Source organism: Penicillium soppii, assembly GCF_028829465.1.
Source record: "Penicillium soppii strain IBT 18220 chromosome Unknown utg000005l, whole genome shotgun sequence".
Classification (NCBI taxonomy): domain Eukaryota; kingdom Fungi; phylum Ascomycota; class Eurotiomycetes; order Eurotiales; family Aspergillaceae; genus Penicillium; species Penicillium soppii.
Window position 1 is genome coordinate 2,867,694 of NW_026643235.1, and position 22,489 is coordinate 2,890,182.

The window sequence follows — 22,489 nt, forward strand, 5'->3', positions numbered from 1 at the left end:
TCTAAGTTAAGTTGTTGCGTAGGAAAGTGGATTTGCCTCTTCATCTCAACTGATTTCTGGGGTTATATTCTATTCTATTTGTTCTTTGTTTTGAGACATCCTTGCTGTGGGTGGACCTGTGACCCCGGACAACTTCTTTCAGCCCCTTATCGATTACAGATCGATCAATCATAGGGTTTCGAGACCGAATCCGGGCCCTCTCTTGTGTCGCAAATTGACCCGCTCTTCATATTGCATCCCAAAGACCATAAAGGATTCACCAACCGAACCGCCCTCCATACTACTTCCATACTCCTTCCGGATCACACAATGACCGGCCCATCAATTCAAGACCGAACTAGCGAGTTCAGCGCTATTCTGGGCCAGGCCCAGAAGCGCATGGGCACGTCGAAAGTTGGTACACAGCGCCAGGCATTGTTGACGGACGCTCAGAGGCGACAAGCCAATGCATCGCCCCAGGGTGCTGGGCAGGAGGCGAAGGCAGCAAGATCGGAGTTCGCCCGGAGGGCACGCGATATTGGAAGGGGCATTACGGGGACAATGGCAAAGTTGCAGCGATTGGCCGAACGTGAGTGTGGCCGTATTGTCTGAGATGATATCCTTCTAATTGCGAAATAGTGGCAAAGCGAAAAACCCTCTTCGATGACCGACCCGTCGAAATCTCCGAATTGACATATGTGATTAAGCAAGATCTTGCCGCATTAAATCAAAGCATCGCCTCGTTGCAGGCACTTACCCAAGCGCAACACCCCAAGTCGAACCGCTCAAAGACGGATCAGGAAGGAGAACACAACGACAATGTAAGTGAGACTTCCGAACAGGTACCCGGGGCATGTACTGATGCTCTATCGCAGGTTGTTGTTATGCTGCAGGGTAAGCTGGCCGATGTAGGCGCTAGCTTCAAAGAAGTGCTTGAGGTCCGCACCAAGAACATTCAAGCATCCCGTTCACGAACCGAAAACTTCGTTTCTTCGGTATCCTCGAAGTCTCACAACGCCCTCGATGCCCAGCGCTCAGATTCTCCTTTGTATAATACTTCGGGACGACGGACACCCCAGCCCGGATACCAAGGAAACTCCTCTGATCTATTGACACTCGAGCCGTCAAACCCTTCACCCTTAGGGCGCCCTTCGTTCCAATCAGACCAACAGTTGATGGTAATGGAAGAAGGAGAGTCGAGTAACACCTACGTTCAAGCTCGAGGCGAGGCCATCGAGGCCATCGAGCGAACCATTAGTGAATTGGGTGGCATTTTTGGCCAGCTAGCGCAGATGGTTAGCGAACAGTCAGAAATGATCCAGCGAATCGATGCCAACACGGAGGATGTCGTGGACAATGTCCAAGGCGCTCAGCGTGAACTCATGAAATATTGGACCCGCGTCTCCGGCAATCGCTGGCTCATCGCCAAGATGTTCGGGATTCTGATGGTATGTATGATCGCTCTCCTATTTGGTTGTTTTACTAAACATCGTTCTTAGATCTTCTTCCTTCTCTGGGTCTTGATTTCGTGATAGACACGACACCAACCCTTCTTCTTCCATACTGTATAATAATACCTGGCCGGTGGGCTTTTGACAGATCATGGCCCTTCTGCATGTCCACACTCGCCGAGCATTTACATTTCTCTTTGCTCTCTGGCTAGACACTGGGATGTTTGAACCACCACGCTCTTTAGCTTCCTTTTCATCTTTCTTTGTTGACTGGGACTGTGTCCCGAAGAGTTACCTGAGTAAATACACCTCATGTACTAATTGAATTGAACCCATTTATGGACAGCCATAAAAAGCTCTAGAAGAAAAAATCGCCGTGAATTGAACTACCCGAGTCCTTCATCTTCAACATAGCTTAGTCTATGTGCGATCAAAATGCGTCATGGCATTCCACAACTCTGATTCCGCCCATCCTAAAGATGGTTGATTATCAAACAATTCCCACACAAGACTGTCATCCCACCCTTCGACAGTCCGCAGAGCATTCGGGCTTTTCCCAGTAGGCTCCGTACTCCGAAGACTGACCATAGCTTGATCCGCAGCACGCCCAAACACACCTGCGTACGATCCACCCTGACCAGGCTTGTCAGTTGGGCCAACATCAGAAAGCGCGGCTATCGATTGTTCAGGCTGACGGTGGTCGGGGTTACCCTTTATGAGGGGTGCACACAGATCCAGAAATTTGGAGAAAAGCTTGTACAACTTTCCGATGGAGGCATTCGCTTCAGCAAACTGGTGCAGTTCGTCGGTAATGTTTTTGATCATGGTGAAATCTCTCTCGTTTGATGTTGCAATCACATTGCAGAAGAGCACGAAGAAGGGCGCTAGAGGGAATAGCAGCATTGTCCTATTTCGGCTTGTTAGTGCGCGCCATCTTGATATGAAACCATATCATATATCATACCAAGTGAGAAAGTAGGGATACGAGTTGATGGAGTTGAGATGGCTTGAGAACGCCTCCTGCAATGCGCGGAGAGTAGTCAGGGCTTCGCGGGCTGTGTATAGGCAATCTTCGCAGACCAGGCGGGACTTCAGCACGGATGAGCGTGCTTGGATAATTGTCGTCAGAACGGAATAGTAGTTGAAGTCCATTGATAGCCATTCGCGTCGCAGGTGGCTCCACAATTGTGGGAAGTCTTCTTCTTGGCGACGACGGAACTATAGGTTTCAATCAGTGGCAGTTTTGGTGGTTTTGGTGGCTATTTGCTTTGGTTTTACCATCTGCATTTTAGAATGGATTGCGTGTGCCCGAGTCACTAGATCTGATAGTATCCTGGCCTTGTCTGTGTCTCCTATAGTTTTGGTGTCGAGCAAAATATTCAGTAGCGAGTTTTTCAGTTCCGCATACTCGAGTATGCCTGTTATCATAGCAGAGGTTGGCAAATCAGGGTCGATATGAATCAGCTGCGTCGGGGCAACTTTCAGATCTGGCAAGGAAGGCGGCCTAAGTAGTAGCAAGCTGAGTGTTTTGTCAAAGTAGTAACAAGTGTACACACAAGCATGTATACTTTCTTCAATCTCACTTCGGGGTTGGACGTCCGTAATGTTGTGATAATTCAGGGAAACAATCACCCTCGAAGCTAGCGCGGTGAACATCCAACAGCGTGACATGTTTCCTAAATATTGCATCAAGCGTGTCTGCCATACATACATCAGTGAGATTTTTGTAATGAGATATCACGCTGAAGAGACAAACCGCAGACATAAGTGATTGAAGCAAAAGAAGACTTGGGGCAGCTGCCAATGGAACCTGATTCAGCAATTCTGTAGCAGCAGCTTCATATCTTTTCTTAAGCTTCCGAAAATGGATCTTCAAAGGCTCGCTCGGGATCAAAGGGGCCAATTTTGATATGCATCCCATAGCTTTTACCCAGACAATGATTCGGTAGTGCTGGAGCACTTGCTCGCATTCATTGCCCTCGATAATAGCAAGCCCCATTTGTTCCAAAGCCCTATCAGAGATGTGATCAGGCCAGGAGAACGTTCCCTGTGAGTTTGTTCTCTTGTCAGGTCCTGATAAAGTCAGCATGATGATCCATCTGCCCCAGAATTCCTATTCTACGTACCAGGAAGCATCATGTAGAGCAATTCCGGTGTGAGATTTGGAGGCTCGAGGTTGTCATCAACATCAATATCGTCCATGGCGGCAGTCTCTTCCCAATGTAAAGTTGGGTTAGACAGCTGGTTGATGAACTTTCGGGCTGATTCAAGCGCAGTCCGCCGATCTTTTGATAGTGCCAGGTTGCACTGTAGCTCATGTTCAATGTACTCCCGTGCTTCACTGGCATGATGCGTTGAGCCAGGAGAATGCACTTGGTGAACATTCTGCTGAGCCACAGTCTGAGACTTATGGCGCTTGCTGGTTGACTGCTGTGGCAATTTTATGTCTTGCGAGTCATATTCTCTATGACGCTTTTTTTTGTCGTTGTGCACCTCAGTAGTGATTGGGAAGTCAGTTGATGGCGAAGAAAAAGTACTATTGGTAATATGACGGTTGGCTGTATAGTCTAATGGCTCGTGACTGTTTGACTCTTCGAGTCTTGCCAACCGTTGAGTTAATGCTTCCAATCTGAATTAATCAGTTGCTGGTTGCGAGCCTCGCTTAGCCAAGATTCATTGCACATACCGAGAAACTCGGGGTCTATGCACGCGTGCCTGACGATTACGAAGACATTTTGTGCCTGCATCGGTGCAGTTCATGCAAGGATCCTGGCGATCGCATTTCACCTGTCGATGGTTTCAGATGAGCACAGGTATTGAAGAGAGCGAATTGCCAGTTGATAACTCTACCTTTCGAGTGTGACAGAGGTCGCACTGCGAAATCAATTAGTTGGACTATGTATATGTACGTTTAAGGGGAAGAGAAAAGGAGAAGGACTTGATAGTCGCTGTATCGCACCTTCCTGATGCTTCTCAACTCACAGCGGACATTTCGGAATTTTACGATGTTTCGGAATCCGAGGATTGTTTATGGCATGTCACCGTATTGCACTAGGGAAAGAGTTGCCTCTCGAATGAGTAACTTCGAGTCTTGGGGTCGCAAGTTCGGCACCCGAAATGCCGCGATCCGAGCGTTTAGCCCAGAGATCGGCTAGGACCTTCGATATACACATTTTTGAATCCATTCTCATTCTGTCATCTTCTCATTTTATAATGTGAGGTGAGATTGTTTATAATCATTCGTCATAGCAATCATAACAAGATTCACACTCCAACTTCACAACAGACCCATGCAGAATATGCACCTCTGTATCTTGAACAGTATGCGGAATAGCACCTCGTCTATCCATTTCATGGCATGCTGCTTGAAACCATACATGGTTCAGCTCTGGTTCATGATTTGTGTTCTTGCCATGATCGCTGACAGATGCCATATAGTCGTTCAGATCTTTTCGCATACTCAGCAAGAATTCCTTGCGATGGGACCATGTTGAATCATGAACGACCTTCCGTTTACTATGATCATCCTTCGCGACAGAAACAAAGAAGCTGACAATTCTTTCCATGGTCGAAGTGGTAAGAAGAAGACTGATCCAACTTTCCGCAGAAGAATGGGGAATTTCCGGGCCCATTAAGCGCTGAACCGTTGAAAAAAGTAGATGCATGCAGTGGTGAGTGGAGAGAAAGATTTGGGTGTCTGTAAAAGGTGCCTTTTGAAGAATTGTTTGCTGCCTTTCGATGGACGAGGCCATATCACGTCCGTGACCTGAGTGATGAGATTCATGGGCCGAAAAGGCGCAAGACTCAAGGAAGAATACTGCATAGGCTCTGGATCTGAATTAGAAAGATGTTACGCAACATATTTGGTGGAAAATTACATCGGATATAGAAGCTTGGCCTGGAGTGATACCACAGCTTTGCTGTACACAACTTCTTTCTCCGTCTTGGAAGACGACCACAGAGGATGGGCAATTGGATCCGTTTCCAGGTGATGCTCAACCACATGATCAGCCAGGTGATAGGATAGCCGAATACAAGTCTTCCAACAGCGCGTCAAGTCACCGAGATATCCCAGAGAATATCCTGCATTATCTTGGTCCATGTCTGAGTTGTATTCAGGCGGCGGAGGAGGAAATAACTCAGAGATAAATGCGATATCATCTCCTGGCGATAAAACGCCATCAATAGAGTGCCCCTCATGATGCATCTGTTTACGAAGTTGAATATATGCCCACGCTATGGCAAAGTCCAGCTTGGTGACTCGGTCGTGCAGTGATCGACAGGAGATAGCCAAAGATCCAATGTCTTTCAAATCACAGGATGCCAATATCGCAACAAAAACATGGGAAGGGAGTTTCTTCCATACTGATTCCTTTGGTCCAGCGGAGACCGAGTTCCGTTTGCCTCTCCGGAGGACTGTTCTCACTCGATCGAGAAAATGTGTCATGGTTCAAGTAAAGATTGAAGTATTAATATATGTATATCCCTTTTGGCATGAAAGAATGAGTATCAATGCAGAACAAAATCATTTGCGAATGTCTGACAGTGTGACCGTATAGGTGTAGTCATGGGACCAAATAGACTTCGGTGGCATTGGAACAAATACATATAGGAATCTTCAACCGATCAAAGGAATTTTCACAGTTTCAGCCTGGAATCAAGCAATTGCAGTGGAGAAGACCAAGCCAATCGAAGTACACAATTTGGAACAACCGAGATTGAAATGATGTCGCTTGTGGAGATGCTAGTAAATTAACTAACTTAGTTTTACGCCTTGGAGCCTGGTAATCCAGGCAGAAGATCGGTCTCATTCGGCGCCGACGTTTACCTCCCGGATAACAACGATCAGTATCACACTCCTATTTCCTCTTTAATTAATTCACCATTGAAAGGATATTCGTACCTTATATGGTGAGTCAAGTTCGTTTGAGGGTTATGCCACAGTGATGGACGGCCTCAATAATCCCTCAGATGGCGCGAGGGCAACATACTTGCCACCAAAACAATCCGCATCATTTTCGTGTGTCGTCTGTCACAATCGGAAGGTCAAATGCGATAGGCAGGAACCATGTTCAAATTGTGCAAAAGCAAAAGTGGAGTGTGTCTACCGTCCTCCCCCACCACGTCGTCGCAAAAGGGGCCCTGAGATAAATGGGAGTGTGTCACAAGAACGCGGAAAAACTGCTAGACGCAATGCGGAAGCTGTCGGAAATGCTTCTGCCATTCAGAGACTTCCAGATGGGGAAGGGTACGGGGCTGATCCAAAGAAAAGTGGATCTGGGAGGATGATCATGAAAGATGGCAATTCTATCTACCTCGACAAGTGAGTCTAGTGCCGAAACCGACCTACTATCAGTTTCTGACTCGCACATCAGCAATCTATGGACGAGTGTCAGCAATGAGGTAAGTACTTGTCAAGAGTCTGAATGTTGCGATTTTGACCGTTTTTGCTAGCTTCCAAATGCAGCAGACGTATTGGGAGATATATCGGATACAGGCACCGATGATTATGCCCAGGACGTGAACGATGAGTACACAATACTCTCGACCTCTATGACAAAGAACATTCTCACAGAATTCCACCCGAGTCCCCTCCATATCTTCAAATTGTGGCAAACATTTCTCGAGAATGTGAACCCATTGACCAAGATTATACATGCGCCAACTATCCAGCAACAAATTTTAGAAGCCACGAGTGACCTGCGAACAGTAAGCAAAGAACTTGAGGCATTGATGTTCGCGATTTACTGTATTGCATTGGTCTCTATGCAACCGGTGGAGGCCGAAAAGTCATTCGGAGAAAGCAAGAGAGCCCTCTTAGCAAAATACAGAAAAGGAGCCCAGCTCGCTTTCAAGAACGCGTCGCTTCTTCGCACATCGAGCCTAACGGTGCTTCAGGCGTTCATGCTCTATTTGGTGTGTCCCCCATATACAGCAGGCTAAGTTTCCTCTTGGCTCCCTCCAGCCTGCATTCGATCTCTGTTCTAATAGTGGTTTGATAGTTGTGTATGCGTGCATTTTGCGATACGCATACAATCTGGACGCTATGTGGAATAGCAACACGTATTGCGCAGCGAATTGGACTCCATCGTGATGGCTCCACTCATGGATTCTCAGTCTTCGAGACAGAAATGCGTCGCCGCGTTTGGTTCCAGCTCATGATAATAGATGCCACCTCCGCCCAATTCTGTGGTGTCGCATCAACTCCCCTTCCAGCTACAATCGATGTGCGACCACCCATGAATGCAAACGATAGCGATCTCGACCCTCGAATGACTGAACCAGCCTGCGAGAAGCAAGGCCCGACAGAAATGATATTTGTTCTGGCTCGTAGCGGATTTGGAGAATGGCTACATCGTTTGTCAAATGAAATAGTTGGTTCTAATACTGGGCCGTGGGCATATCTATCATCTTCGCTGAGGGCCCTGGAAGACAAAGACAAAGCGATTGATGAGCTCGAGGATCTTATGGAAAAAAGCTTCCTTTGCCACTGCGACAAATCAATCCCGCTACATATGGCAACCAGAATGATGGTGCGTTCAGCTATACACTATACCCGACTGATGGCGCACCACCCACGCCAATACCAGGATCCCAACAATAGTGTTTCCACGACAGAGAAAGATATCATATTTGAGCATTCATTCAAAATGACGGAATATGCCGACTACGCCCAAAACAACCCAGTGGTCCGGAAGTTTTCGTGGCACACTGTCAATCATATGCCGTGGGACGCCATTATTTTCATGCTTTCGGAGTTACGGCACCGGACTGACTTTAGCGAAAAGAGCCAGGTCTGGAAACTGATTGGAAGCGTGTATTCCCAGCATGTACGCGAAATGGGCAACAAAGCTTCCACGCCTCTTCATGTCGCTATACAAAGTTTAATGGTCAAGGCCTGGCGGGCATACATTGCAGAGTGTAACCTCAAAAATCACGCACCGGTACCTTGTCCTACGATTGTTGGGCCTTTGCTCACTACTCTACCGGGGTTTTCCGACTCGCAACCCCCCAAGAAAACTATTGAAGCCGTCGAGCCTGGCGATGGGTCACATGCGCAGTCCGACCAAGAGATGGGGAGTTTCAATTTCATCCTTAATGACAGCCCGATGGATTGGAATGAATGGGATAATCTACTGAGTCAATTCCAGGGATCTTTGGCAGATGACGCAACTTATCAGACCTGACGCGGGGACAGCCTCTCATCTCGAGGGGGGAGGCTTTTACAAATCGAGCTTCAACACAATGTTTCAAAGCTCACTGAGTATTTACAAGCAACACGATTCTGACTCAGTGTCGAGAGATCACGAGAACAGATCGTCCTCGTGTTCATGTACATAAGCCAAGGCCAGTGCCCAGGTGGTGCTCGCGCCGATCGGCAACCGACCGGCAACCGACCCTCCGATCCCGCATGAACGTTTGGGCCTCGCGACTAAGAAAAAGAATTCGGAGTCGGCGACTAGCCAGCCGAGCTGTGACGATTGAGAGTTCTCAGATTGCTTCTCACTACTTGTTTTCCATCAAAAAGTCAGGATATTCGCCGCATGGAAAATATTATTTAAAGGCGATCTCGCTCAGGCCAATTTGTATCTAATAAACCCATTTCATACCTGCAATCGCATTACCACTCTCTTCCTTTTATCTACCCCCTGTGGATATGAAACCTCATACAGATGTCCTCATTGTCGGAGCGGGACCGACTGGCCTCGTTCTTGCGCTGTGGCTTCACCGTCAAGGTGTCAACGTTCACATTTTTGATCAAGCAGACGCCCCCGCAAAGAACTCACGCGCAATTGTCGTCCACGCACGCATAATAGAGCTGTACCGACAGCTTGGGTTATCCGAAGAACTGGTAGCCCTTGGTTACAAGCTGCCAGGGACGAACCTCTGGGTCCATGGGCAACATAAAGCGCATATCTCGCTACTGGACTTCGGACGTGAACTGACTCCGTACCCCTTCATGTTGAATGTTCCTCAAGACGACCACGAGAAAATGTTAGAAACGCATCTCAATGACATCGGAATTCATGTGCAGCGAGGAACCAAGTTGCAAGGCTTTGTGGATCACGGTTCGAGCATCACTGCTACACTGTTTCACGAGACCGATGGAATCTCAACTACCCATGAAGCATCGTATATCGTCGGCTGTGACGGTGCACATTCGGAAGTTCGCCATACCATTGGTGCAAAGTACGAGGGAGAAACATACAAACCACTGTTCTACATCGCCGACGTCGAAGCCCAAGACAATAAGCTTTCTAACGGAGAAGGGAATCTTCTCTTCACAAATGACATTTTTAACTTGATGATTCCATACAGCAAAAAGGGTCATGCACGATTAATTGGAATTATCACTCCAAATAATGACCAGAGCCCGACCCTGGAATCGCCAGATCATGACCACCAGGTCACCTTCGAAGACGTCCGACCCCAAATAACGGAGACAACGCATATCGACATCAAAAATGTCAACTGGTTTTCTACATACCGCAGCCACCACCGTGTTGCGGATAAATTCCGCAAAAATCGGGCTTTTCTCGTTGGGGACGCAGCCCACATCCACAGTCCAGTTGGCGGCCAGGGCATGAATACCGGCATTATGGACTCTATCAACTTAGCATGGAAGTTAACAACTGTCCTAAAGCGCACTGACATGAGTGAAGAGGCAAAAGATCAACTGTTGGATTCCTACGAGTCCGAACGACGCTCTTTCGCATTGACAATTGTTAAATCAACCGATGCCGGCTTTACCACCTTGACTTCGCAAGGAATTCTCGGCCATATACTCCGAAAATGGCTAATCCCGTATCTTGTCCCGCTAGTTGTGAGGTTTGAGTTCGCTCGCAAGCGGATCTTTCGTGGTGCGTCCCAACTCATATGCAATTACCGGGGTAGCGCTCTCTGCCAAACCGATGAAGGAATGGTGCAGTCGGGCGACCGGCTCCCGTGGGTTCGTATAGATCAACAGGACAATTTTTCCACTCTTCAAGACCTGTGCTGGCAGCTACATGTATATGGGGAGCCTGGACCTCAACTTGATCAGTGGGCCCGGAAGAAGGATGTCAAATTGTTTATTTTCCATTGGAATGATCAGTACGCCGAAGCCGGCTTGATCAAGGATGCTGTCTATCTGTTACGACCCGATCACTATATTGCAGGCATCTTCGAGGGCTCGTCTATTGAGTCGAGGCTGGACGAATACTTTCTCACTCGAGGATTGTACTAGATTTATCAATACTCAAGACTCTCTCCACTTATACTAATTTCGAACGAGTACCCTTCCTGCAGAACACGTGGTAATCCCATTTTCCCGTTTAATATGCGGCAATATGCAGTCGGCTCTATACTAATTGTATACTTCAACGCATGCGCCAAGACTAGAATATGATTGGTGGCTTGGCAGAAATTGAAGCTCAAAAAATGGATTTGATTGGTGTGCCTGTGGAGGTTTAGCTCTATAGGACCCACGTGTGCTTTGCAGGAACATTCGTTTTATTTTGTCTTTCTTTTATACTCTCCGCAATATGATTCGCTAAAGTTGCCTGCATATCAGGAGAAATCGGTATCATCCGATTATTCCAAGGTTGCCCGCTCCACTCATCCCACTTAAGCTTGCTGGCGTGCTCGCTAAGCACTCGAACTGACCAGGTTGTTTCATCAGGAAACATATTGCTTGCACATGTGGCCGCAATGATGGGTTTTTATTTGCCATGCCATTTAGGACTAGCTCTATACACCGTTGTACATTCCTAACTTGGAATGTCGTTTGATAATTTCGGATAAGCCCCGACAGGGATATAAAAGCCTCGCAATGGCCATAGTGATCATCGTACTCACTTCCATCATACCCTTTAACTCCTTTCAAATCTTGGAGAGATGAAAACAAACGCTCTCATTTCCTTGCTTGGTTTGTCCGGTAGCGCCCTAGGCGCTGCGGTGGCTAAGGGAAGCCAAGAGCCCTTCGGATACAAATCCGGCTCGAAGGAATCTATTGCCAACATGAAGGATAAGATCGAGAACGTTGTGTGGATCCTACTGGAGAACCGTGGATTTGACAATATCCTCGGTGGTGTCAAGAAGGATGGCTTGGACAATGTTGTCAACAACGGTCCCTTTTGGAACCCCCAAAGCGTCAATGATACCAACAGCAAGAAGTGGTACAGCCAGTACAAAGACTACGACTCGGTCCTCCATGATCCTGACCACTCTGTCACTGGTGTTAACTTTGAGCTCTATGGAACTTACAACCCCGACAACGAGGCTATCGCTAATGGTACCTTGAAGCCCAACCTGGAGGGCTTTGTCAACCGCCAGATGGACGCCTACCCCAGTATCTCAGCCCAGCGGGCCACTGATGAGGTTATGGGCTACTACTCGGAAGATGAAATTCCAACTCTCGTCGATTTGGTTGATGAATTCACCACCTTCAACTACTGGCACTCTTGTGTCCCTGGTGTAAGTATCACCCAGCTTTGGAAGATGGCGTAGCATGAAAGATCAAACTAACAACCAACCAGCCTACCAACCCCAATCGCCTCTGTGCAGTCTCCGGTACTGCCGATGGCCACGGCAAGAACGATGAGAGCTTTGATGTCTCCGGCGTGGACACCAGCAGCATCTTCCAAGTTGCCTCAGAGAAGGGCATCTCGTGGCTCAACTACGACGGCACCAACGGCGATTTCCTGCCTGACTCCATGTTCTTCAACTGGACAGCTCAAAACGCCAAGAGCAATGTCGTGCCACTTGAAAACTTCTACCAAGACGCCTACCTGGGTCTTCTGCCGCAGCTGTCTTACATCAACCCATCTTGCTGCGGTCTGAACACAAACTCGATGCACCCCTCCGGCAACGTTTCCTTCGGCCAGGTCCTCCTGAAGCAGATCTACGATGCCGTCCGCACCGGTCCGCAGTGGGACAAGACCCTCCTTCTTATCACCTTTGATGAAACTGGCGGTTTCTTCGACCACGTTGCGCCCCCGCTTGCCGTCCGCCCCGACGACAAGACCTACACTGAGACCGCTGTTGATGGCAGCGAGTATACACTCAACTTTGATCGTCTGGGTGGCCGTATGCCCACCTGGTTGGTTTCTCCCTATGCTCCTCAGGGCCATGTTGAAAACTATGGCACCGATCCTGTCACTGGCAAATCCTCTTCCTACAGCGCTACCTCGGTGCTCAAGACGCTCGGCTACTTGTGGGATCTGGAAGATATGAGCCCTCGTGTGAAGCACTCTCCTGCCTTTGATCATCTCATTGGCCCCAAGGCTCGCTCTTCGGCCCCCACCACCCTCAAAAATCCTTCCCCTTTCCCTGATGCTATCTAAGAGATTGTGCCAGATGCTCGCACACATGAAAAAAATCGGACGTTGATTAGATGAACGTACGTGATATGAGAGGATGAATGTCTTTAATTATTTGTTGTATTTAATATATATTCTTTTCGAGACGTGGAATCTATTTACGATAGGGCTTTACATTGGAGCGGTTTACTCTTCTTTGACTTTTGCAACCATCTCTAACCACCTTACTCACATTAAACTGATCATATGTTCAAAAATTGTGACGAACATTCTATTGGATCCAAGCAAGAATATCAGACGTCTACTTGACGGACCGGACAGTGCTATCTCCAGTCGGATCCGGAATCGGATCCGACCTATCATCTCACCTCAGCGCCCGCAGGCGTATACTAAATTGTGTGGACAAATTGATCAACTAGTGACAAAAACCAGGCCAGGTAATGGGCTAATTTGACGGGGAATACGAGGCAACATGATTTCTATCTATAAAAGACTGAGACACCCACAAACATCTTTTAATATGTATCAACGCAAACCATCAATCTAATCAAACACGAGCACACCAAACACCCCTTTGCAACAAATCACCTCACACCATGGCCCAAGGAAACATTGCAATCATCGGTGCTGGCCTCTCCGGCCTCACTTTGGCACTTGCACTTGACAAGCAGTCGATCCCATGCACTATATACGAGTCCCGCTCTGCCTCGCTCGACATCGGCGGCGCAATCATGCTTTCCCCCAACGCCCTGCGTATTCTAGATGCAGTGGGAATCTATGAACAGATAAAGCCCCACGCGTTCCATTTCAAAGACCTCCATTTCCGCACGACTGTTCCCCTCGACTCATACGAATTCGGGAACCAGGAGAGATATGGATACGACGGGGTCCGTATCTTTCGTTACGAACTAATCAAGGCCCTACTGGCCACGACCAAAGAACGAGGAATACAAATTCAATACGGCAAAAAGTTCGTTAAGGTCCTCTCTGAAACCGAAACCGAAGTCTTCTGGGAGTTTGACGACGGCACGACTGGACAAGCAGCATGTTTGATTGGGGCGGACGGTATTCACTCCAGTGTGCGCAAGTATCTGTATCCAGATCTGGAACCCATATTCACCAATACCGTTGGCGTCAATGCCGCTGTACCCACTGCCCAACTGAATCTCCCGGACTCGTTCGACAACCCCGTGACATTCATGAACCCCAAACATGGCGCTTTTGTCATGGCACCACAGCTAGCCGACGGCTCTGAAGCCTTCATCGGCAAGCAAAAGCGTGTATCGGAACTGGACCGTGAGGGCTGGGCAGCGTTGCTCAACGACAAGCAGTGGTGTATTGAGTTCCTCCGCCAAGGAGCCGAAGACTTCCCCAAAGTTGTGCAGAACGCAGTCTCGAATATCGAGTTGGACAGAATTAGCCTCTGGCCTTTCTATGTCGTTCCCAAGTTGGATACCTGGACTTCAAAACACTCCCGTGTCGTCATTCTCGGTGATGCCGCGCATGCTATTCCGCCTACTGCTGGCCAGGGCGTTAACCAAGCATTCGAGGATGTCTACACATTTGCTGTAATCTGCGCCCGCTGTAAGCCCCAGGAGCTTGAGCGCGGTCTGAAGATCTGGCAGCATGGTCGACAGGGACGAGTCGATCGGATCTTGGAGCTTAATGCTCAAATCGATGCTCGCCGGATGCCTAAAGATCCTGGCTCGGTCCCAACGGAAATTCAAAGTCGTGAATTCGATCTGGAGTGGCTATACAGCCCTAACTTTGACGAGATGGCGGAAAATTGGCTCGAGCAAGCTATTGAGGCTTGATGTTGACGGGTTGTATAGTTGTATTGTTCCTGATCATATATGTTGCTGCTTAGCAATTAGGCTTTTAACCAGAAAGAAATTTAATATATGAAATTAGAATTTTCTGTTCAATGGAGTTCTAAACCGAAAAGAAAGTCGCAGGCATAACTATAGCTGCCATTGACACCTAAGGCATAAAGGCTAAACTACATTGGGTGTCGATCTGGAGATTCTCGAATTCCTCCGCGGCAATTGATAATCAACCTTCTCTCTCCCAACCACAGCCTTGATACAAACAACTCAACATGGCCTCTCCTATGAGATTGGCAAGTGGGCTTCTAACCCGAGCCACCCGGACCATTGCCATTGAATCCGCCCCGACACAACGCCTCCTCCGAAGCAACACTGCATCGCAATGCCGAGCCTACACCCAAGCACAGCGCCCACGATGCCAACAAAGTATGCCTAGCATGATTACTGCAAAGAACAATTTCTCAACTTCTGCGTTCCGCGAGAAAGGCAAGACAATGGGCCAGCTGCGCCAGCGTCACACGAACGGTCCATTTTCGTGGAAGGCCGCGCTGCTCTTCGTGTTGACCAGTGCTGGTATGATGCTCTACTTCCGCGTTGAGAAAGCCCGTCTGGAACGGAAGCGCATGACGGAGATGAGCAAGGGTGTTGGAAGGCCGAAGGTTGGCGGTCCGTTTGTGTTGAAGGACCTTGACGGGAAGGAGTTTACCGCAGAGGATTTGAAGGGCAAATACAGCTTCGTAAGTATTTCTGACAAAGGAAGAATTGGCCGGAGGCATCATCGGGATATTAGCTGACACCATTCCGCTCATTTCCAGGTCTACTTTGGCTTCACTCACTGCCCCGATATTTGCCCTGATGAGCTCGACAAGATGGCTGAGATCATTGAGAAGGTCAAGGCATCTACCAAGGATGAGAGCCTCTTCCTGCCCGTATTTATCACCTGCGACCCTGTTCGCGATACACCAGACGTCCTGCGCGATTATCTGAAGGAATTCCACCCCGGCATTGTCGGCTTGACCGGCACATACGAGCAGGTCAAGAATGTTTGCAAGCAATACCGTGTCTACTTCAGTACGCCTAAGGATGTGAATCCCGGCGAGGATTACCTCGTCGACCACAGCATCTACTTCTACCTCATGGGTAAGTGAACCACCGAGAATATGTGCTTGGTGGCAGAATGCTGACGATTCACCATAGATCCTGATAACGACTTCGTTGAGTGTATCGGTCGCCAGGATACCCCTGAATCTGCGTCGAAGGTGATTTTGGAGCACATCAATGACTGGAAGAGGGAAGGAAGGCCGCTGAAGGTCGAGTAAGCGGTTTGGTGTGATGTGTATGTATGGAAATTGTACAATATAGCTACTTGAATATCTGAATACCCTACTCATACCGGAACTGTGGTCCCCCAAAAGGCATATAATCGCACAGCTGAAACATTGATGCCAAGCTTGTTCGAAAGATGTTCGCAAATGTGAGGAATCAGCAAACCGATCTCCTTGTCACAACGTACAATGTAGCATCTATGGATAGCACTCAGCTCTGCTCACATTCCACAAGCAGGAAACCACTAATTCGAGGGTGCGCTTCCTCCCGAGGGCCATCATCCTCCAAGTCTCAATTACCCTTCAAGGGTCTCCCTTCAGCATCCCTATCGGCATTGGCCCTCCACTCCATACCCCCATCAACAAACTCCTCCCTCTTCCAAATTTCCGCCTTCTCTTTACAAGCCTCCAGCACCTCCTCGCCAGCTCTCCATGCCGCCGCCCGATGTCCCGAACTAACAGCAATAGCAATTGAAGCCTCTCCAATAGGCACAACCCCCAATCGATGCGCAATGCTCACACCTTTAAGGTTATGTGTCTTGACGGCAACCTCCGCGATACCCGCTAGGGTTTTCAGCGCAAGCGGCGGGTATGTCGTGTAGCTTAGTTGGGAGACGGGGCGGCCTTCGAATGTGTCGCGAGTAGTACCGAGAAAGAGCGTGTTTGCGCCTGCTGCGGGGGAGGAGGTCTGTGATAGATAGGTGTTTGGGTCGAGTACATCGTAGGTTAGCGTTACGTGGATGTTTTGGTCTGCATCGTGGTGTGTGCGTGGATAGGTTTTTGGGTCCAGGTGGGCTGGAACGGGCTCATTGGTCGTCATCGTGTTGGCATCTGTGTGGAAACTTCTTTGGAAGAGTCAAGAGTCAAGATGGAATTGCAGTGGGATTCTTATCGGCTGCGGGGATCGGTGGATAAGAGCGTCCCGAGCTGCGGAAACCACCGAAGGACTTCAAGAGAAGGATATGAGACTCGGTTTCAATATCGTTTAGTTATTAAGGAATTGAGACTACACTCATAATGGTCATTTCATTTATTCGGAAATAAAGATCTAGGTACATTGGGGAACATTGACTACCCCGACTTACAAAATTAGGACCACAGCTTCGTACGGCCGAAGAGTCCACTTATCACCAGAGAAGCGCGGGAGAGCTTCATCAGTGCCTTCGTAGGAGTTGAGCAAAACCTGCTTGGCAGTATTGACACCATTGGCCGCCGCATCCCAATCTAGTGTCTTCTCTGTCCAGTGAGACAAAACCAGGATCTTCTGGTCATCGTACTGGCGAGTGTACGCGAAGAATTCCTGGCTCGGTTTGTCCAGAAGAGTGAAATCACCATAGACAAATGTGTCAAGGTACTGCTTGCGTAGCTTCAGCACAGTGGCCCAATAATGGTATGTCGAGTGGGGATCCTTGACTGCAGCCTCAGCGTTGACAGTGGTATAGTTTGTGTTCACGGACATCCAGGGCTTGACGCCAGGTCCAGTGAATCCAGCATTTTCTGCAGCTGACCACTGGACCGGGGTACGGCCATTGTCGCGGGACTTCTTCTGGTACTCCACCAATGCAATTGCTTGAGCCTCTTTGTCATCTTTCGGCAGACTACGGAAGAGTCAGCTTTTCCATGTACAAGGAGAACAGTAGACATACCTTTTCCAATGATTCACGGCGCCAAGATCTTTGTATTCTTCGATGCCCCACGATTTTGGCACATTTCTCATTCCAATCTCTTGACCTTGGTACACAAATGGAGTACCAGCTTGCAAAGCCAGAGCGGTGGCCAACATCTTGGATGCATCCAGTCCATGCTCCTCACTAGCCTTGGCATAACGATCTATAGACCGTGGATTGTCGTGGTTTTCCAAGTAGAGAGCGTTCCAGCCATCATTGGCGTACATGAAAGTCTGCCAGCGCTCAAAGAAGTTCTTGAGGTCGGTGAGTTGCAAGCTGCCAGGGTCAAACTGGCCGTACTTGCCATAGTCCATATTGACATGCTCAAAGTTGAAGATCATATTGAGCTCGTTGCGCTCAAACTGTACGGCACGAAGTACCTCCTTCTCATCCTTGACGAAAGGCATCTCACCTACACTAAAGGCATCATAATCCTTGAGAATCTCTCCTAACTCTTGCAAATACTCGTGCAAACGCGGTCCATTGGCGTAATACATGTGTCCCCACTGCCAGGGTCTATTTGGATTTGTGATGGGTGCGTCGGGGTAGCTCTGGTCCTTGCTAATGAGGTTGATCACATCCATGCGGAATCCGTCACATCCCTTGTCAAGCCAAAATCGCATGATATCGTGCACTGCCTTTCGGACAGGCGGATTTTCCCAGTTAAGATCAGGCTGCTCTACCGCATAGAGGTGAAGATAGTACTCCTGTGTGTGCTCGTCCCACTCCCAAACGCTTCCTGTAAAATCTCAAATTAGATGGCTACCAGGACTCACAAATATAAGCATTCACGTACCTTGGAAACGGCAGAACCAGTTATTGGGAGGTTGGCGATTGCCATTTTCATCATACTTCGCAGGCTTCCAGATATACCAATCACGGTATGGATTATCCTTGGAGCTCCGTGACTGCTTGAACCATTCATGCTGATCACTAGTATGGTTGACGACCAGATCCATCAAGAACTTCATGCCCCGTTCGTGGCACCCAGCGATCAACTTGTCGACATCTGCAACTGTGCCGTACTCATCGGCGATATCGTAGTAGTCGGAAATATCGTATCCCATGTCTACCTGGGGCGATTTGAATGCCGGGCACAACCAGACAATATCTATTGCCAGATCTTTGATATAGTCAAGCTTAGAAATGATGCCGGAAATGTCACCAATGCCATCGTCATTCGAGTCCTTGAAAGAAGCTGGCCAGATTTGATACACAGAGCTCTCTTTCCACCAGGCGCGGTGGTTGGAATTCCTGGGGCCAGCCATGACGAGAGAAGAGTAAAAAGAATAGAGTGAAATGTAGTATATCAGAAAGTCGTAAACTTGATTAGGGCGATTGGTTGTTTATATAGGAAATCGAGAAAAGACATGTAGATAGCTTCAAAAATGGAGATTTAATTCAGTGGGGCGGGCATGTTCTCAGTGCTATAGGGTTTACTAAGAAACAGGAACGCAGGATTACAATTTACAACCCAGGGTACATCTGGCTCTCATGTGATGGCCTAATAGGACTTATGGCTGGGTACAAATGAACGCACCCTAGTAGACCGCGGCAGACTAGTCGTCTATATGTGGCCAGTAGATCTGTGATGACTAAATGGGTTTTATCTAGGGTAACCACCATCTAGGTCTAAATTGCTGAAGCCTAGGCGCTGAAAGGGGATTTCCGGGCATCTCAGAGACGCCCTTGTCTTCGTATACGAAAGCGATTCTATTTAAGAAGCAAAAGATCGATCCCAGGGGTGGTATTATCGCTGTATATGATAACGACAAACCCAGCTAAGCTGTAAAGATGCAATTCTCTTAGCGTAAGAATGTTATCAATGTTTTGTTATTTATTAGTGATCTATATGTTATAGATGTAGGCATCCATGGATAGGGCGGTCAAACAATGATGCTGGTGATATCGGCGGTGGCGCCTTATCGTCTTATCGGCTTGTCGTGGGTTTGTCGCGGGTTTGTTGCGAACTTGGTTTGTCACAACCTCGTACTACTGACTTCCAAGTCAATACACCATGGTGCATCCTTATTCGAATGATAGCAGATATCCACCTGGAAGGGGTCATCGACCCTTCCCTACTCGCGACGATCGGGATGGTCGTATGTATGACGATCGATCCGGCTCGCACTCACCTGGCGGTACAACTGGCGGTACAAGCTCCTCCCCGCACGGTAACGGCGTCTGAGCTATACACACCTTAGCAACATGACCAAATTTATATCTGGCGTTGAACTGTGGCTAATTTGATCTTGATTCAATTGGGGAATAAAGATCGTTCTCGCTCCCCTCCTCGAAGACCAGCAATAGACCGCAGACACGAACGCTCCAGGGACCCGGAATCTGCTGCGGGTTACCGAGGCCAAGGTCGAGATGACTATCGTCGTCGAAATTCTCGCTCGCCTGATCGCCGGGGAAGACAAACGTACAGAGACCGTGATCACGAAGGTTATCGAAGTGGCAGCCATAGTCGCAGCCGCAGTCCTCGGCGAGGCCAGTCCAATATTGGATTTGAGAGCCGTGAAGTCATGATGGAAGGATTCCCTGTGGATATGACAGAAGACGATGTGAGTGATGAGCACTCAATGGGCCCAGGGCCGGTTTCTTCACATGGGGTCGAGGACAAGGGCTGACAACGATTTGTCTGGCTGAACCACAGATTGCAGCTGAACTCAGAGTTGCGTATCGTGTTGACGGCCTGGAAGACGTTCGGGTGATTCGTGATCGACAGACCAGTATGTGATATCAACAAAAATGCCGCGATGCCTTCACTTCTGACCTAATATTGCGTTTGATAGAACTGTCAAGGCAGTTAGGGTTCCTTCGATTTCCCAATATCGAGCAATCACGAGAGTTCGTGGAAAAAAACCATCCAAACATTTACTTTTATGGCCCTAGTGCTGGCCCAAATGACCGAAGCACCAAAGTACGCATTGCTTACAGCCGCGAGAGGGAAGATAGAGCTCGTCAAAAGGGAGAGGGCGATTGGACTTGTCGGATGGTAAGTACATTTGGCATCTTCAAGATTTGAATTGGGTGTTGGAAGATTTAACCTGAGCGGTGCTTACCTGTTTAGTGTGCTATCTCCAATTATGCCACACGTATCAAATGCTTCAAATGCAATGCCCCACGTCCTGGTGCGAACCATCAATCCTCTCAACTACAACTCCTCTCCTACATACTCTAACTGCCCGCATAGAAATGACTGCTACTGGACCACCTGGAGTTCCGGCTCCCAAAGTCGTAAATTTTGGTGATAATGATGCTGCTGCCGAGAATCAACCCTCTCAGTTTCTGTTGTTCCGTGGCTTGGACCATTCAGTCACGGAGGAGCTTCTTGCTAGGGGCGTTGCCAAGCTTTACCGGCCATCTGGAAACAGTGATAACGCTCCCACCAACAATTCAAAGAAGGGATCAAAGGTAGCCTCGACGACTGGCGATAGTAACCTTGGAGCACGAGAAGGTTCAATCCGCCGTGTCCTCCTCGTGCGGGATCGCAGAACCAATGAAAGTTGGGGTTATGGCTTCGCAGAATTCGCGGTTGTTATGGTATGCCCATTTATTCCTCGTCATGCATTGGTTTTACCCTATCTCACGCTCAAATTCAGGACGCGCAAGCGGCCATGACCCGCCTCAAATCTTTCGAAAAGTTCACCATCTCGTCAAAGCCTGTCATGGTCAGCTACATTCATGCCGGAGTGTTTATCCCGGTCATGAACCCGTCAATTAGCACCAACCGTTTCACATTCAGCCCTTTGAGCAATCCATCATTGAAGCTGATGTACTGGGATGACGAAGCGTTTGTGACAGAGCTCACCCTGTCAACAGAGGTGAATGATGCCTCGCAGGAGCAGCTCAACCAAGACAGCCAAGCTAAGGGGGCGAAGGACTCGGAAAAAGTGAAAAAGAGAAAAGCCGATGCTACCGCTGGCGCAAACGCCAAGAAGCTTGCAATGCCATCCCAACTGCAATTCTGGAGTGACCGTCATGCCGAGCTTCACGGTATCTCAAACGCGGGAGATGGGAATCCTCCAGAGACTGCCGAACCGGTCCAGTCATATGCCGACTACAACCGAGTTTGCTGCTGGCTATGCATGCGTTCGCTGAGAGATCCGGCAAAACTCAAATTGCACGAGCGTGCTAGCGAACTTCACCAAGCCAACCTGCAGAACAAAGAACTGACGGATTACGCCATGTACAAACTCGTTAAACATGGCCTCATTAAAGCACCTGAAGATTACCAGCAACTGCCTGTTGCCGAATACCGAGACCGTGCAATGGAGCGCCGCCGGGCGTTTGGCCGTGGCACCACCTTTGGCCCTCAAAAGTCCGTGGCACCGAAGGAGGATAACGAGCCACCTGTTCAGACGAAGACGACTTCCAAGGGTGCCTCACTTCTCAGCAAAATGGGCTGGTCCGAAGGCACTGGCTTGGGTGCGCAAGGGACCGGTGTGGTTCAACCAATTGCCACAGAAGTCTATGCCCAGGGTGTGGGTCTGGGTGCCCAAGGAGGTAAGCTAGGTGATGCAACTGAAGAGGCGAGTCGAAACACACGTGGTCGTTACGATGAATTTCTGGAGAAAAACAAGGATTCTGCCCGTCAGCGCTACAAAGATATGTACGGGGCTTGATTTTCTCCCGGTGCGGCTTTTGGCCGATTGACTATAAATCAACTGTGTCCGTGATATCCGAGTTTCAGACTCTTCTGCCGCGCTTTATCGCTTACTGATTGTATGGGGACTGATCAAAATATCCGTTTCTGGTGCCTTATGGTTCACCCTTGTCCATGCTGCTTTTCCAAATGAAGTCTTCTCTGGTGCTCAGATCAGCCATGTCTATGGTGATAGCTTGTACGATAATTATAATTGAATTAAATATCTTCCAATCTGACTGCCATGTTCCTTTCAATTGTGGTTGGCGATAAGTAAATGTCTAATGTAC

At 48.5% G+C, this 22,489-nt stretch overlaps 11 protein-coding genes across 11 annotated transcripts; 7 read left to right on the forward strand and 4 right to left on the reverse strand.

Annotated features, from left to right (window-relative positions):
• Positions 1–309: 309 nt before the first annotated feature.
• N7529_006521 (t-SNARE syntaxin) lies at positions 310–1,511 on the forward strand (the record flags this gene model as incomplete). The annotated part of the gene is made up of 4 exons (XM_057242048.1): positions 310–568; positions 619–800; positions 855–1,427; positions 1,479–1,511. The coding sequence occupies 4 exons, from the start codon at positions 310–312 to the stop codon at positions 1,509–1,511; spliced, it is 1,047 nt and encodes a 348-aa protein (XP_057097407.1).
• A 339-nt stretch (positions 1,512–1,850) lies between these two features.
• N7529_006522 (fungal specific transcription factor domain-containing protein) lies at positions 1,851–4,177 on the reverse strand (the record flags this gene model as incomplete). The annotated part of the gene is made up of 6 exons (XM_057242049.1): positions 1,851–2,337; positions 2,395–2,648; positions 2,709–2,934; positions 3,014–3,503; positions 3,557–4,051; positions 4,117–4,177. 6 exons carry the CDS (start codon positions 4,175–4,177, stop codon positions 1,851–1,853), a joined length of 2,013 nt encoding a protein of 670 aa, XP_057097408.1.
• Positions 4,178–4,666: 489 nt separating this feature from the next.
• On the reverse strand, positions 4,667–5,877 carry N7529_006523 (uncharacterized protein; the record flags this gene model as incomplete). Its single annotated transcript, XM_057242050.1, has 2 exons — positions 4,667–5,258; positions 5,309–5,877. The coding sequence occupies 2 exons, from the start codon at positions 5,875–5,877 to the stop codon at positions 4,667–4,669; spliced, it is 1,161 nt and encodes a 386-aa protein (XP_057097409.1).
• Positions 5,878–6,376: 499 nt separating this feature from the next.
• N7529_006524 (Zn(II)2Cys6 transcription factor) lies at positions 6,377–8,617 on the forward strand (the record flags this gene model as incomplete). The annotated part of the gene is made up of 4 exons (XM_057242051.1): positions 6,377–6,753; positions 6,806–6,833; positions 6,885–7,346; positions 7,433–8,617. 4 exons carry the CDS (start codon positions 6,377–6,379, stop codon positions 8,615–8,617), a joined length of 2,052 nt encoding a protein of 683 aa, XP_057097410.1.
• Positions 8,618–9,087: 470 nt separating this feature from the next.
• Positions 9,088–10,656, forward strand: N7529_006525 (putative FAD binding monooxygenase; the record flags this gene model as incomplete). Its single annotated transcript, XM_057242052.1, has 1 exon — positions 9,088–10,656. One exon carries the CDS (start codon positions 9,088–9,090, stop codon positions 10,654–10,656), a length of 1,569 nt encoding a protein of 522 aa, XP_057097411.1.
• A 650-nt stretch (positions 10,657–11,306) lies between these two features.
• On the forward strand, positions 11,307–12,754 carry N7529_006526 (putative phosphatidylglycerol specific phospholipase C; the record flags this gene model as incomplete). The annotated part of the gene is made up of 2 exons (XM_057242053.1): positions 11,307–11,885; positions 11,948–12,754. 2 exons carry the CDS (start codon positions 11,307–11,309, stop codon positions 12,752–12,754), a joined length of 1,386 nt encoding a protein of 461 aa, XP_057097412.1.
• Positions 12,755–13,326: 572 nt separating this feature from the next.
• Positions 13,327–14,544, forward strand: N7529_006527 (FAD-dependent oxidoreductase; the record flags this gene model as incomplete). Its single annotated transcript, XM_057242054.1, has 1 exon — positions 13,327–14,544. One exon carries the CDS (start codon positions 13,327–13,329, stop codon positions 14,542–14,544), a length of 1,218 nt encoding a protein of 405 aa, XP_057097413.1.
• Positions 14,545–14,828: 284 nt separating this feature from the next.
• N7529_006528 (SCO family protein) lies at positions 14,829–15,875 on the forward strand (the record flags this gene model as incomplete). Its single annotated transcript, XM_057242055.1, has 3 exons — positions 14,829–15,293; positions 15,372–15,696; positions 15,754–15,875. The coding sequence occupies 3 exons, from the start codon at positions 14,829–14,831 to the stop codon at positions 15,873–15,875; spliced, it is 912 nt and encodes a 303-aa protein (XP_057097414.1).
• Positions 15,876–16,173: 298 nt separating this feature from the next.
• N7529_006529 (molybdopterin synthase catalytic subunit) lies at positions 16,174–16,701 on the reverse strand (the record flags this gene model as incomplete). The annotated part of the gene is made up of 1 exon (XM_057242056.1): positions 16,174–16,701. One exon carries the CDS (start codon positions 16,699–16,701, stop codon positions 16,174–16,176), a length of 528 nt encoding a protein of 175 aa, XP_057097415.1.
• A 261-nt stretch (positions 16,702–16,962) lies between these two features.
• N7529_006530 (glycoside hydrolase family 13 protein) lies at positions 16,963–18,816 on the reverse strand (the record flags this gene model as incomplete). The annotated part of the gene is made up of 3 exons (XM_057242057.1): positions 16,963–17,479; positions 17,528–18,287; positions 18,345–18,816. 3 exons carry the CDS (start codon positions 18,814–18,816, stop codon positions 16,963–16,965), a joined length of 1,749 nt encoding a protein of 582 aa, XP_057097416.1.
• A 1,260-nt stretch (positions 18,817–20,076) lies between these two features.
• N7529_006531 (putative G-patch domain protein) lies at positions 20,077–22,179 on the forward strand (the record flags this gene model as incomplete). The annotated part of the gene is made up of 6 exons (XM_057242058.1): positions 20,077–20,115; positions 20,208–20,283; positions 20,347–20,549; positions 20,625–20,685; positions 20,748–21,097; positions 21,157–22,179. The coding sequence occupies 6 exons, from the start codon at positions 20,077–20,079 to the stop codon at positions 22,177–22,179; spliced, it is 1,752 nt and encodes a 583-aa protein (XP_057097417.1).
• Between the last annotated feature and the right edge of the window lie 310 nt (positions 22,180–22,489).